Source organism: Arvicola amphibius, chromosome 4, assembly GCF_903992535.2.
Source record: "Arvicola amphibius chromosome 4, mArvAmp1.2, whole genome shotgun sequence".
NCBI lineage: Eukaryota > Metazoa > Chordata > Mammalia > Rodentia > Cricetidae > Arvicola > Arvicola amphibius.
In genome coordinates, this window is record NC_052050.1 from 4,717,822 (window position 1) to 4,732,716 (window position 14,895).

A 14,895-nucleotide genomic window follows, 5' to 3' on the forward strand; every position below is an offset into this window, starting at 1 on the left:
AGCTGGCCAACTACAGAAGTGCTCATTTATGCTTTCCCTACACTTTAAAGTTGTTTATGTGTGTGGATGTTTCGCCTGTACATATGCCTCTACAAACCGCATGCATGCCTGATGCCTCCACACTACATGCATGCCTGAGGCCTCCACACCACATGCATGCCTGATGCCTCTACACTACATGCATGCCTGAGGCCTCCACACCACATGCATGCCTGAGGCCTCCACACCACAAATGTGCCTGATGCTTGCAGAGGCCAGAAGAGGGTGTTAGATCCCCTGGGACTGGAGTTATAGAAGGCTGTGAGCTATCAAGTGGGTTAGAGTCTGGAAGAACAGCGGGCGTCCTTTACTACTGAGCCATCTCTCTGGCTCCTTACATGTCTCAATAGACAGAGGAAGCAACAGTCATGATTTCTACACACACACACAGAAAAAGAGAGTTCTGTGTTTCTGAGACAGGGTCTCACATAGCCCAGGCTAGACTTGAACATATTATGTATCCAAGGTTGGCTTTGTACCCCTCGCTCCACCTACCTCCATTTGATTTTACTTTATTTTTTGTGTAGTGGGGTGGGGTGGGGGTACGTGTTCCATGACATACATGTGAAGGACAGCTTGGGGGAGTTGGTTCTCTTTCCACCATGTGGACTTTGAGGATTAAGCTCAGGTCATCAAGCTTGGTGGCACATGTCTACCTGGTAAGCCATCTTGTCACCCCTGACCTCCATTTCTTCAGTGCTGGCACACACCCCCTTCCCTGGCTTGATTTTCTGTTTATGTATCTCTATTTTACTCTTTAAGGCAGGATATCACTATTTAGACCAGGCTGGCCTTAAACTCATAGAGATTTGTCTGCCTCTGCCTCTTGAGAGTTGGGATTAACAGCACGCCTGTTTTGGTTTTGCTTCTAATTATATTGTGTGCATGTGTGTGTGCGTGTGTGTCTGTGTGTGTGCACATGCGCGCGTGTGCGTGCATGTGTGTCTGTGTGTGCACGTGTGTGCACGCGTGTGTGTGCATGTGTGTGCACGCGTGTGCGTGTGTATGCGCGTGCGTGCATGCATGTGTGTGTGCACATGCGCGCGTGTGTGTGTGTGTATGTGTGCATGTGTGTGTGTACCCACGGAGAAGAGGGTGTTTGATCCTCTGGAACTAGAGTACCAGGCAGTTGTGAGCAGAATGACGTAGACGCAGGAGCCAAACTCCAGTCCTCTCAAAGAGCAGCAAACACTTTTAACGGTTGCACCATCTCTCCAGGCTCTGGATTTAAAATAAAAGTTCCCTAGCCTCTCAAGTCTGCAGGTTTGAGCTCCATGCAGGGCAGGCGCTCCTCCTCCAGAGCAGGCAGCAGCAGGGCCAACCTGGGGCTCCATAAAACCCACTGTCAAAGCATGCTCCTTCCCGTTTTTCTCTAGAAAATTTCAAACCACACAGTTCTCTGGAGGCATGCTGATGCATTTAAAAAAGGAAGTCAAAATAAATCATTTGTTCCGGGAGATGGTACGGTGTCGCTTGCTGACTAAACGCTGACACAGGACCCACAGGGTGGCCGGCAACGTTAGTGTGAAGACTGCTTGGAAAAGAGGCCCCTCGCAGGACAGAAGGTGTTCCACCACTGTGGGTCACAGGATCACAAGGTCAAGGCTAGCCTGGGCTCTTAGTTGGGATCCCGATAACTATAGACAAGGCTTCTCCTCCAAGCCAAAGCCAGCTGACCCCACATCTGTATTCAGCAGGGCCAGACCACACAGAAACCTGCTTCTCTGGCCTGGTTCATACCAGCTGTTTCTGTGGCTCCAGGCAGGGACAGACAGGGCACCATCATTCCCGGCTGGCCTACGTTTTCTCTGGACTGTTCTAGATCCCAGGCAAATGATTTTGCCCTGTGTCCTAGAGCAGAAAGGGCAAGGTCGGCTCTTAGGCAAAGCTTGGGGACTGGCTGAGGGGGGTGCAGGGGTGAGGCCACTGTCAAACCCTCCTCACGAGGCACGTCTTGCCGTCTTGCCTTTCCTGGCTAGCTTCCTCCTCCACAGTCAGTACCATGGGTGACAGTCTTCCCTCCATCTTCCTCTTCCGGGGTAAGCACTGGATAGCACTCAGTGCCGTACATTTGAAGAGTAGAAAGAACAAAGAACGGGGGTGGGAGGGGTCGAGGGGTGTTTGTTTTTAGAATCTGAAGGCAAATGAAGTCAGCCCTTCATTTGCCTGAAGTGGAGACTGGTTCTGAGGTGAGCAATCGTGTTAGCCGGGACAGGGCTGGACTAGGGCTGGGCTCCTGCCCCCCAAGCAGGCTTGTCCCCTACTAGGATCTGCGCTGGCCTTCAGGGGTATCTGGTTCCTTGGGCCTTGGTGGAGCAGAATGGCATAGCCAGCAGTCCCCAGGCACCGCCTGGTCAGTTCTTGCTCTCTCTTTTATTAGCTGAGACAGTGGGCAGAGTCCCCAGGCCCTCGGAGCCTCAGTTTCCCCAATGTTGTAATAAGGCTGGATCTGGGACAATGAGTTTAGGGCAGGCCTGGAGAAAGACTCTAACGAGCTGGTAGGTTAGGTTGTCTAATAGGCCATGTCCTGACAGGGACCTGGGGACAGCCAGGCTGAGCAAGGTGGTGCTCTAGGTGACACTTTGACAAGCAGATTTCCCAAGTACCTTTGGGTTGCACATAAGTCTGTGCAAGGCACCAGGGGGACATGAAGAGACACTGGCCACTGACTTACAGCGTCATGGTGGCGGAGCTTCCGGGGGACTCCCCAGGCACATGGCACGGCCCCTGTAGGGAAGGGGTGAGCACTGGACTGTCTGAGCTGGAGTCAGCGCTGATCCAGCTCAAGTCCTTTTACAAACACTGCGAAGCCTTCAGAGAAAGCAGAGATTAGTGGCGGTCCTCTGAGACGCTGGGCAGTCAACAGAAATGAACTTATCTATTGCTCCTTTGGGGAGACCCGCACACCTTTGAGGCAAGGAACGAAAGGGAGTGGCTGAGGAGCCAGTGTGCATCTTACACAGATGGTGTCGTAGAGGTCTCCTGTGTATCCCCAACAGTGGGCAGCAGTAACCCTGGGAAACTCTTCGGTCTATTCCCGGAAGTCTCGGACCAGGCTGGCAGGGAGGGCTGTGAGAGGCAAGCCATGATTACTGCCCCCAATTGCTCTCCTTGACCAGCTTGGCTTCCCTGACCAGCCTCCTCTCCAATCTGGTCCTCGAGTTCTGACTGGAAGCCCTGAAGTGTTAGGTGTCTTATGTAGACAGAAGTGGGACTTTAAAGGAGATACGGAGGAACCAGGTGGACACTGGCTAGGGAGGGAGTGTGTCTTCAGCACTTCACGAGGCCTCGCCAGCCCCATCGCCAGCCCCAACTCCACTTAAGAGTCTGTGGACCACCAGCACAGGCCCAACACCCAATTTCCCTGACTCGCAGCTACACCCAGCCATTTGGAGGGTGAAGCTTGACCCCGTGTAAGTCTCTAAAGCCTTCTAGAAGCAGCCTTGGGCTCTTCAGATGCTCACAGGAGGCTGTGGCCTGGGTTTCTCTCTAAGACGATGGTCCTGAACCTTCCTAATGCGGCAATCCTTTAATACAGTTCCTTGTATACAATTCTTTATATATAATTATTTATGTTACTTCATAACTGTAATTTTGCTACTGTTGTGTCGTTTAACGTAAACATCTGTGTTTTCCGATGGTCTAAGGTGACCCCTGCGAAAGGATCATCTGAGACCCTCCCAAAAGGGTCGCGACCCACAGGTTGAGAACCTGTGCTCTAGGGAGTACTAAGTCTGTGGCCAGATGTGCAAGGGGGATCGGGTCCCAGAGAGAAACTTCTGGCTGGCCACCCTGCCCCACTGGTGGGGTAGCCCTATCCTCTCCATCTTTCCCCATGCAGCCAGCCACTGGGCACTGTTCCCGTAAAGAGGCATGGTGCCAAACTTTGTCCCCACCCAGGTAGCTACAGGTAGACAACAGCCCCTGCCAACTCCTGAGGTGAAGGAGACATGAAGAGGGGGTGCCTCTCTTGTGGAAGAGTCTCTTTCCACCCTGTCCTTGCCTAGAGCTGAGGGCATGCGTGGGTAGCAGGCAGGGACAGTTCAACCTTGGTCCCCATAGGGGTGGATATTGCCAATTTGACAGAATCCAGAGTGACCTAGGAGATGGATATGTCTTCAAGGAACTTTCTAGACTGTGCAAACTGAGGGGAGAAGACCCATCTTGAACTTACATGGCACCGTCCCACAGGTTGGGGTCCTGAACTGCATCAGAAGGAGAACGTGAGCTGAGCACCTGCCTTCATCTCTCTGCCTCCTGACTATGGATGCCATGTGAGCAGCCGCCTCTCATGCCCGTTACCATGTGAGCATCCGCCTCACACCTGTTACTACGGTTCCCTGTCATCACGGACTGCACCTCAAACTGTGAGCCCGGGTAAACTCTTCCTGCCTCAAGTCACATTTGGCAGGCATTTGGTCACAGCAAGAAAATAACACCCTCCCCATGGCACCTGCTGCCCATCTTGATGCAGACTGGCAGGTGCCCCCACCTTCCCTCCAGGGGGCCTCCCGGGTGCTGGGCCTTCCTTTCCCAACCTCTGGGATCCGCCTGCCCTCTCCGTGGGGCCCATGATTCTCTTAGGAGTTCATGATAATATATTAATTTCTTTTAAAGTCAGAAGAAAAACTGAGTTTGTTGAACGTTCAGTGTGTCATGAGTTCAGCCTGGGTGACGGGGCCTTCTACAGACACTTGCTCACACACGCTGATGGAAGGAGGGGCCCTGGAAGGCAGAGGCCCGAGGTCAGATCACCTCCCGCTTACAAGGCTAGGGCCTGCAAGAAATCATTCAACTTGATTCCATTGGAATGTCAGAGCCGCTTCCTCAGGGCAGAGCATCTCCAGCTCTAGACAGGGACAGAGCCACAAACAAAGCAGACACCCAGCTTGGTGAGTCGCACACTCCTGGGGGGGGGGCTGATGTCAGTCTGAGGGAGACAAGAGAGGCTTCGGGTACAGCTTCCCTGGCCACCCCACCATATTCCTGTAAGTTCCCCCGGCTCTGGACCTGGTGTTCACCCCCAATAAATGGCCTGCCCTCTCATTCCCAGGGGCTCCAGAACCGAAGAGCTGCCTGGTAATGTTCCATTTCCACTCCCCGTGGCCATCTCATGTCTTCCCCTAAAGAGAAAGGAAACATAGCTTTCCTGTGCTGTGTCTGACGGCCTGGAAACTAAGAGGAGCCGGCATTCCAGTCCAAAGGCAGGACCGAGTTCTGGTTGGGAGGGGTCAGGAAATTCGCAGGGGTGGTGGGGAGACGGGAGGGGGGTCATGTCATCTTTTTAACCTAGCTAGATCTTGGCCTGATGGCATGGAAGGATATCTGATTTACACAATCTACCAAGAGGGATTAATTCTCCTTTGCAGATCCCCCTGTTGGCAGTGGGCTTTGGATCATGATCCTGATAGACCCGCGGCAGCAGTCTCAGAAAGGAGGCAAGTTTCACTTTGGCTCAGAGTTGAGGAGGCTTGGCCCAGAGCTGACTGGCCCCATTCCTTTTATGGTAAGATGCAGAAGCACTCATTGATGGCCAGGAAGCAAGAGTCGGTATGGGGACCCCACCATCTTCTGGAGCAGATCTCCATCACCCAAAGACTTCCCAGGAGGCCCTACCTCCTAAGGGCTGGCACAGACTCAGAAAGCTCACGGTTGGCTGTTTCTGGTTAAGCCCAAAGGCAAGGTCAGGATGAGCAACCGTCCAGGCCTCCCCCGTGAATAAAGGACAGCCATGGGCAGTACGCAGCAGCGAGGCCCAGCTCTAACTAGGGCAGCCTGACGCCCTCGGGAACAAAAATGAGGGATGGCTCGCTGCCTCCACCCCAGCTCCTGCCCTGCATTGCTGTCCTTGGCATGGGTGGGACGTGTGCTGGGGCCACAGTGGGACGCACCTGCCACCAAGCATCCCACCTACTTCTCCAGCCATTCAGTGCTCCAAGGAGACACCAGCAGCTTCTCCAGAGCCCGGAAAGGCCCTGGGTGCAGGATTCCAGAGTCAGGCCCGTGGCCTGCTTCCCCAGGGCCCTTAGGTACCAAAGTCAGTGCTGGCCGTAAAGTGTGCAGTTCTTGAGAAATCGTCTTTCATTTGCTCCTGGCCTAAGTTCAGCCCTCAAAAACACCAAGCTCCCACCCATGTGCACCAAGGCCTTCTGTTAATATTTAAAGTGTGTGTGTGTTTATGTGTGTGTAGGTGCCTACATATGTATAACAGAGTACGTATGGAGGTCAGAAGTTGACATCTCCTTCTGCTATGTGGGTCCTGGGGATGGAACTCAGGCTTGGTGACAAGCCCTTGTCTGCTGAGTTTTCTCAATGGCCCTCCAAAGGATATTCTTCACTCTGTACTTTCCCTGAAGTATTTCTTGACTTCGTTTATTTGAGGTCCTGGCTCCATCCCCACCCCACTTCCATCTTCTCAGCTGTCAATCACGCTTCGCTTGGGATTATCTGCTTTCCCTCACCATGTGTTCCTGGCGAGTTAAGGGTCTAAGCGTGAAATAACTTCTCTCATTTCCACTGTCTCATAGCCCACTTCTGAGCTCCTCATATTTTCATTTACTGATTATCTCAATTCCTAGTGTTTTCATGTTCTAGTTCATTTTTTTAAGTGGGGGGTGGTGAGGGAGAGCCATGTGTGGTGGCACACGCCATTAATCTCAGCACTCAAGAGGAGAGGCAGGTAGATCTCTGAGTTCAAGGCCAGTCTGGTCTACAGACTTCCAGAGAAACCCTGTCTTGAAAAACAAGGGGCTGGAGAGATGGCTCAGCGGTTAAGAGCACTGGCTGTTCTTCCAGAGGTCCTGAGTTCAATTCATAAAGAGATCTGCAGGCAGAACACTGTATACATAATAAATAAATAAAGCTTAAGAAAAATGTGCTATTCACTGTAGTGTTCTCTGTATCACGATTAATAAAAACCCAGAGACAGATATTGGGGTTCAACCTGAAGGACAGAAAAGCAAAACAGTCAGCCACTGGCTCTCACCTCTATCTCAGTCTGAAATGGTGATTCTGTCTCCAGGAAACTTCAGAATGAGACTTCGTGTGAGAGCTGACTCCTCCTGTTTTATATTCCTCTCTAGGGCTGGGATTAAAAGTGTGTACCACTACCACCCAGTTACTATGGCAAACTAGTGTGGATACTGGGATTAAAGGTGTGTGCCACCACTGCCTGGTCTGTAAGGCTGACCAGTGGGGCTGTTTTACTCTCTGATCTTCAGGCAAGCTTTATTTACTAAAATTACAAATGAAATATCACTACAGTCCTCTATTAGGAAGGAGAGGTTTCCTTCCTTTCCTGGTTTGTGTGGCTGGCTGTTTAAAAAAAAAAAAAAAAGAAAGGAAAGAGGAAGGAAGGAGGAAGAAGGAAGGAAGGAAGGAAGGAAAGAAGGAAGGAAGGAAGGAAGGAAGGAAGGAAGGAAAAAAGGAAGGAAGGAAAGAGGAAGGAAGGAGGAAGAAGGAAGGAAGGAAGGAAGGAAGGAAAAAAAAAAACAACTTGGTGGGTGTTATTTCTCGAGTCAAGGTCTCCTGTATCCCGGGCTGCCTCTTAACTCCCAATGTAACCAAGAAAGACCTTGAGCCCTCCTGGTCCCCAATGCTGAGATCACAGGCATGTACTACCTCACCTGTTCCATCTGGTGCTGTGGATGGAAGCCAGGGCTTCCAACAGGCTAGGCCAGCACTCCTTGAGCCAACTCACATCCCAGGCCTAAAATCCAATGGATTTGTTGTTGTTGTTGTTTGTTTGGGGTTTTTGTTCATTTTTTCAAAACAGAGTTTCATGGTGCAGCCCTGGTTGTCCTGGAACTTGCTTTATAGACCAGGCTGGCCTTGAACTCAGAGATCCCCACACCTCTGCCTCCCAAGTGCTGGAATTAAAGGTGTGCGCCACCACCTTGTTTAGGATTCAGTTTTTAATGTGGGGTCATCTGCTTGGTGGATGGGGTCGAAAGGTGCTTTCTGACGCCTGTTTTTAATGTGGGTGTTCTAGGCTTTCACAGGTAACATGGATGGCTTTCCTGCTGTTTTGGTGGAGTTAACAACGGCAGGGCCATTTGCTCCTAGAGCTGCCTCGCAGCCACCCACACCCCTGGCTGTTCAGTGGACAACAGGCCAGGTAGGCCAGTCCGCTGCTGCCCCCAGACCTGTCCAGCAAGACCCTGGGCTACAGAGGCATTCCTATTACAGTATCTCCCAGACCGCCTCTGCTTTCTCCTGCGTGCAGGGGAGTCTCGTGACTAGTGATTTGACATGGTTGTTTTGGGCATTCTAGCATACCTTACTATACAGTTTTGTGGCAGAGTGATAGTCACAGGAGCTATTACTGTGGGAAAGTAAAACAAAACAAAAAGACAAAAACAAAAAAACAACCCTGTCATTCTAGCATTTGGAGCATAGGGTTAGTTCTCCGCCAGAGGATTAGTTTTACCTTCACGGTATTTATGTGGGAACACCATTTCTGTCTTCCCAGAATGCCTAGCTCTCAAAATCCTGTTTTCAATTTTCAAAATGACATTTGTATGTGCTGTGTGTGGGCACATGCATGACACAGCACATACATGGAGGTCAGGAACAACCTGAGGGAGTCCATTCTTCCCTTACTCCAGATGGGTCCCCACAAGGAGCTCACAACTGCACCTGAACCGTCTCGCCAAAGCCCTTACTCCAAGCAGAGCAGAGTTCAGCTGGCTTGTTTCATGACATGAATGTCTCCCCTAGCCCTGAGAACTGGAGGTCCCCCAAGGTCTATTGATAAGAATGTCTCCTCTGGCTCTGAGATCTGCAGGTACCCCAAGATCTATTGACAAGAGTGCCTCCCTTGTCCCTTCAGAACTGCAGGTACCCCCGAGGTCTAGGTTTGGTCAGAGTTCCCCAGGGATCCGGCATCAAAGAAAACATGGTTCTGGGTATGGCGGTAAATACCTGTAATGCTAGCACTTTTGAGTTTCAGGCCAGTCCAGATTGCAGAATGAGTTTCAGGCTACACTGGGCTACACAGCTTTCATTCAGGATGAGCACAGGCTAGCAATATGACCTAGTTTAGGGCATGCCACTTGAGGGTGGTCCTACCTGTACAGATAAGACCTGGGTCAGACACCTGTAAGTCCTGCTTGTCCTCAGGTTGTCTCATTTCCCCAAGAATGTGAGCCTGGAGCCAAGGCTAGGAAAGACAGGTTTGCCTTGACTAACCATGGGAACCTCAGGTTGTAAGTTCAGACATGAGGGTTGGATTACCAGTGCACTGCCCAGCCTAACTGCCCAGGGAAATCATTCCCCAGTAGGACTCCCATGTCAGGCTATGAATCACACTTGGAAGCCTCCTGCCTTCTATCCCATGTAGAAGGACCCAAGTAGGACAGAACTCGCCCTCCCTTTGGGGAGGTTCCAGTTTTGCACCCTGGCATGCCTGTGATGTCCTTCTCCCGAGCTGTGTGTGCCCTGCTGTCCTGAGCTCTGCTGCCTCTGCAGACCTCTGAAACAGAGGAGTGAGGATGAGGTACCCAGGCCTCCCCACTCCCCGGGTCCTGCCCCGAGAAATCCATTTGACACTAACAAGTGTGAGGACAGAGGGAGCCAGGCTGTGACAGTCACATCTGATACGCTGAACTGCAAAGGGCACAGCAGGACCACAAGGGGCACAGAGTGACCACAGCATCCACTCAGCAGCTTGGCCTCCCTTGCCTGTGGGCATCAGCAACCCTCTTCTTGCCCCAATCTTAATACCCTGCAAAGACTTCCAAGAAGAAAAGGACACTCCTCTTAAACAGTTCACATTTATTATTGTAACAATAAAAAATCTTTTAAAGACTATCAATATTGTATTACCAAGAGTGAGGTAATATGTTTATAAAACATTTACAGAATCTGATATGCAAATAATGGGTTCAGGAAGGAGAGTGAATTAAGACACTAGTAACAGAGGGAGAACCCAGAGAGCTGGGACTGGGTGGGAGGGCGAGACAGCAGCATTTTAGGACACGTGCTGGGCACTGTGAGAAGAGGCTCTGCAAGGCACACACTCACACCACACCCAGTCACCCTCCCAAGGCAGCCAGTGCCCTGTGGCCTGGGGCGGCTGGAGGCCTGTGAGTGTGCAGTCATGCGCTCAGCTCAGTTCTGAGGCGCTGAGCAGGGCAACTTCTGAATGGACTAAGGGGACAGATCTTCAGCCTGAGACATGGCTGCGACTCAAACAGTCCCACAAGCATCTCTGGGCACATGTGGACTGTCGCGTGAAGTGTTTTCTTGGAGGCTGTCAGCAAAATCGCCATCTGAGACACATAGAGAGGGAAAGGGAGAGGGAGACAGGAGAGAAAGAGAGAGCAGGGCCATCTTCAGGTCCTTTAACTTGGAGCTGGGAAGTCCTAACCGGAAGCAGCGTGGACGCAGAAACTATAGCCCTACTGTGCTGTCTAGAAATGGCTGCCCCATGCACAGGGAATGCATGGCGAAGGGCCGCAGAGGCCAGCAACGTGAGGCCTGAGCATTTGCTGAGTGCCGGGAGCCAGCAGGCTCACTGGCCAAGCCAGGCTGCTGTGGAGACTCTCCTCATGCTTGCTGACATGCCACAGCCTCTACAAAGCTCAGACACCCATCTATGCCTCTGAGCGGCATCAACACGATTCCACACCTGTCACACATTCACGGCGGTGTGGGTTTGGCACCCATCTTTAGACACGTTTAACACACACACACACACACACACACACACACACACACACGGTTCCCAGGCCCTTCTCATGGAGATCAGCCACCTGCAACTTCCAGACAGCTCTGTAAGCAATAAGCTTTCCCATAAAAGCTGTGAAGTCAGGGCCTGCTCAGACAGCAGGCTTTGGGAAGTGGGGATCAGAAAGAAAATGACAAAGCCAGCCAAGCCTCTGGTCTGCTTCTATAAAATGCTGATAAAACAAATTAAGTCCCACCATGCTCCCCCACCCCACCCCTCATGCACACAAACGGTACCTGCACACACCCCAACATCCATCACACGCCCAAGGCCACTACAAGCCATGCGCCACCCTGGAGAGCATTCTTGAAGTCTCTTTTGCCACACTTCCAAAAGGAAGTGTCATCCACTACTTCCAACACCTGCTGAGAGCTGAAGATCCTGGGAGCTATAGGGGTGGGGACCCTGGGTGCTGAGGGCTGAGGACCCTGGGTGCCGAGGGCTGAGGACCCTGGGTGCCGAGGGCTGAGGACCCTGGGTGCCGAGGGCTGAAGGCCCTGAGTGCTGAGGGCTGAAGGCCCTGAGTGCTGAGGGCTGAGGACCCTGGGTGCTGAGGGCTGAAGACCCTAGGTGCTAAGGGCTGGGGACCCTGGGTGCTGAGGGCTGAAGACCCTAGGTGCTGGTGGGCACAGAGCTGCCCACCTGCAGGAGGAAAAACAGCATTCAGCAGAGAATAGAACCCTCCCCTTCCCCAAGTACATGGACAGAAAAATTTTGCTCTGAAAAATATCAAAAGATTTGAAGAGGAGGAAAGAGAAAGCAATGTTTAATGATGGCGGCGTTGTCGGGAGTCGTGGGGAGCCTGAGAGCCCCTCCTGAGCAGCGTGTCTGCTTAGGAGTGGGCTGGCTCCGCCCCAGGACCGGGTGCTCCTGTAGGCTGCTGAGTCCTCGGAGGAAAGGGACCTCAAGGGCTGTCCTGAATCCACAGGCCACCTCCACTAACAGGGAGCCACGAGCGTAAGGGCTGCCTGCTGCAGCTTCAGTTCCGTGGAGGAGGCGGCTCGTCTCTGCAGGATGTCATACAAGTCATTCGCTAGTGGACAAGGTGGAGTTTGTTGGAAAAACGTTTTGTATCGACATGTGAGACCAGTCAGTCTCTTACTGTAGATAAACTACTTTTCTCTCGAGAGCCCTTGTGCTCTGGTTTGATTTTGTGCACATTGCATACAAAATCTATGGCTACTGAGTTAAAGTTAGGGTGGAGTTAAAGCTACCTGCCACGACAGTCTGGGACCAAGTGCTAGGATACCATCTGGAGAGCTAGCTGCTATCTAGAGGGTGAGGAGTCTGCGCATCCTGGGGTGGGTGGAGCACAGCAGCCGAGGAGGCCGAGGCGTCCTCTGTCCCTCCGCACTAGGCACTGGCTTCGCAGCACTACCTGGAAATCATGGAGCTGGAGTGTGATTGGCTGGAGGAGGTGGTGGCAGCACTCAGCTGTGAGAATCCACTGTGGCTGGACTCCAGGCTGGTCATGGAGCCTCTACAAAGGAACCAAGAAAGAACAAGGAGTGAGGGACTGCCCTGAGCCACCCAGACACCCACAATGCCTGCTGGACCCCAGCTCATATCTGCTTTTCCGCACCAGCACCTGCCAAGTAGGGATGGGGCATGAATGTCCCACGGGAGGAAGGCACGCCTTGTGGTTTGTCCACTGGCGACACTGCACTCAGCAAACACCAGGTTGCACTCCTCTCCAACAGTCCCACAGAGCCCCAGACAGGGACCGAGTAGCCCTCCCCTCAGGCACGTACCTGAAATCCTCGGACCCGATCACTTCTGTGTAGTACATCACTTTGCACTTGTGGGAGGAGACCTGCAGGGAGGCCAGCACATCGTCCACTCGGGGGAGGTTGGTGGCAGAACACGCTGGCATGCTGTGGAACTTCCACTGCAGGATGTAGAAGCCTGGCCACCTGGTCACATGGGAGCCCTGCAGCAGATAGCAGGGGAGCTCAGGACAACCTGCCAACCTTCAAACAGGTCTGACAAGCTTCAAGGGGAGGGTGTCCTGAGAGCTCGCCATCAGGAAACAGCCTGGCAACGTCCTTCTACCTACTGGATGCTGCCTGTGCTGAGGCCTTTGCCAGGTGCTGGGAAGGCAGCACACAACACGTTTACTGCCCTCAGCAACCTGCAGCCTCTTGAGACCACTAGGCAGCAGGTGCTTGGCAGGGCGGTGGCTGTCAGGCCGCACTCCTGTCACATCCCGGCACTCCTTCCGTTCTGGAGGGAAGACTCAGGAGAGCCGGCTTCACAGGCTCACAAAGCGCTCTAAGATGGGTGAGGATTCCCTTCCAAGACCACTGATGCGCAGGCAGGCAGCTTGCATTTGCAAACCATACAGGGATGGAAAGCAGGCAGCCATGGTGTGGGGCAGAGGCATTGTGGGAGTGTGGGAGGAAGGCAGGCATTTACTGCCAGAGGCGCTGCAGGAGCCAGCAGGAAGGGAGAGGCCCGCCGGGGACAACAGGAACTGGCACCAGCTGCACCAGCGAGGTACAGAGCTGTCACGTGTCCTAGCGAGAGCGCAGTGGCCTCGCACGTGCTCCTCTTGATTCTGCCTGGTCTCTTCCTCTGAGGCAAAGCCATGCCGAGTCCCACCTCAGTTAGGTCACTGAGACCCAGATGTGTGCCTACAAAGTATTTCTTTCCTGAATTTCTCGTGGCACCTGGGTGCAGACAGTCCTGGGAAATCCATACATTTCACTAGGTTCACTGCTCTGGTCTGAGACCTTCCTCAGGCCATGGCTCCTTCCACTGTGCCCCGGGCACCTTAAGGGGTCTGACTGAGCAGGCCCACCTGTGCGGACAGTGACACAGGGGGCAGATGGTGGCTCACCTGCACACTCTCTCCTTCTTTGCAGATCAGCGGTGACTCCACTGTGCTGTAGTCCCGGCCCAGCTGCCACACTTTGTCTATGAGCTGCACGTTGTTCCCACCCGGAGAGGTGATGCTGTGGGCCCCCAGCGCGTCCTTTTTGGGTGGCTGGGGAGACCTCTTCGAGTGATAAATATTAAAGACGATGTCCCCTTTGCACACGTCAAAATCCCAGGTGATCACTGAGGCGGCGTCCACAATCTGAATGAGAATCTGGAGAAAGAGATCCTATCAGTCACCAATCCACAGCACGAGGCCTGGCCTCGGCTGGAGCAGAACGGCTCTAGGGGCTGGCTCTATGGCTCAGATGTGTGAGCTGGCAAAGGGGCAGGACAGATCAAGTGGGCAGTTCTCTTTGCCTCAGGGCACTCAGGCATCCAGATGCCCACCACCAGCCTACCCACTGTTCTCTCTAGTTCCGACTATGTGTTACCCATGAGGCAAATGGCTAGTTCCATGTGGATTCTGAAGAGTCCCACTCCTCATCTTCCGACACAGGTTAGGGACACTCATGAGCACGGACATGGGATTCCGTGAGCTGCCTCAAGCCAGGGAGACATGGCAGGCCCTACAGAACAGAGGTGCATGGACAGAAGGATGGGCTGGGAGAGCCTCATGCCTGCACAAGGCATGCAAGGGGGTAGAGAGATCAGATGTGCTGCTCTGGGGGTGACTGCGAGGGTACAGAGTGCCAATCCCAAGCCTGACATCTATCCTTCATCTGAAGTGTCCCCGAGGGAAGAGGCAAGTCTGTGAGGAGGGTCAGGCTACAAAGCAGAAGCAGCCATGCAGTCTGCTGCCTTGCTCCTCCAACGCCTCCATGACCCTCTGAAGGCACACGGCCCCAGTCAAAGCAGAGGCCAACACTAAAGGGTGCAGCATATACTCTTCATCAAAATAGCTCGCCAAGAGCAATCTTTCAAGAGACCGTGGGCCCTGTGCAGACCGGCAATGGGGACACTGTAAGCAGTATTCTTTGATGTGTGCTTTCTTTACACCCCAAGGCAGAATGGAGCTTTTACTGTCAACAATGATAGGTGCTATGGGACTCAGAAGCCACAGTGAGCCCCTGAGCCTTGCAACAAAGACAAGACTGACAGCTGCCTGGTAAACAGCTCATCTACCCCAGCCTGCCCACCACATGAGAGATGAAGGCAACTGATTCTTGGGACAGTCAAACATCCAAGGTCCCCTGCATGGGATCATGAGGGAGGGAGGCACAATGGATTTGTGCCTGCTCGTTCACAGC

The 14,895-nt window shown here is 52.9% G+C and overlaps 1 protein-coding gene across 3 annotated transcripts in view; it reads right to left on the reverse strand.

Moving 5' to 3' along the window:
- Positions 1-9,798: 9,798 nt before the first annotated feature.
- Positions 9,799-14,895, reverse strand: part of Sec14l1 (SEC14 like lipid binding 1) — a 44,612-nt gene continuing 39,515 nt past the window's right edge. For 2 of the 3 annotated variants that reach the window (XM_038327240.2, XM_038327242.2), the window contains exons 14-17: positions 13,608-13,859; positions 12,520-12,698; positions 12,147-12,248; positions 9,799-11,801 (exon numbers count right to left, since the gene is read on the reverse strand). In XM_038327240.2, coding sequence (XP_038183168.1) covers positions 11,795-11,801; positions 12,147-12,248; positions 12,520-12,698; positions 13,608-13,859 — 540 coding nt within the window. In that variant the 3' untranslated portion in view covers positions 9,799-11,794. Of the gene's footprint in view, positions 12,249-12,519; positions 12,699-13,607; positions 13,860-14,895 lie in introns of all 3 variants that reach the window. The other variant, XM_042054980.1, reaches the window with a different exon arrangement.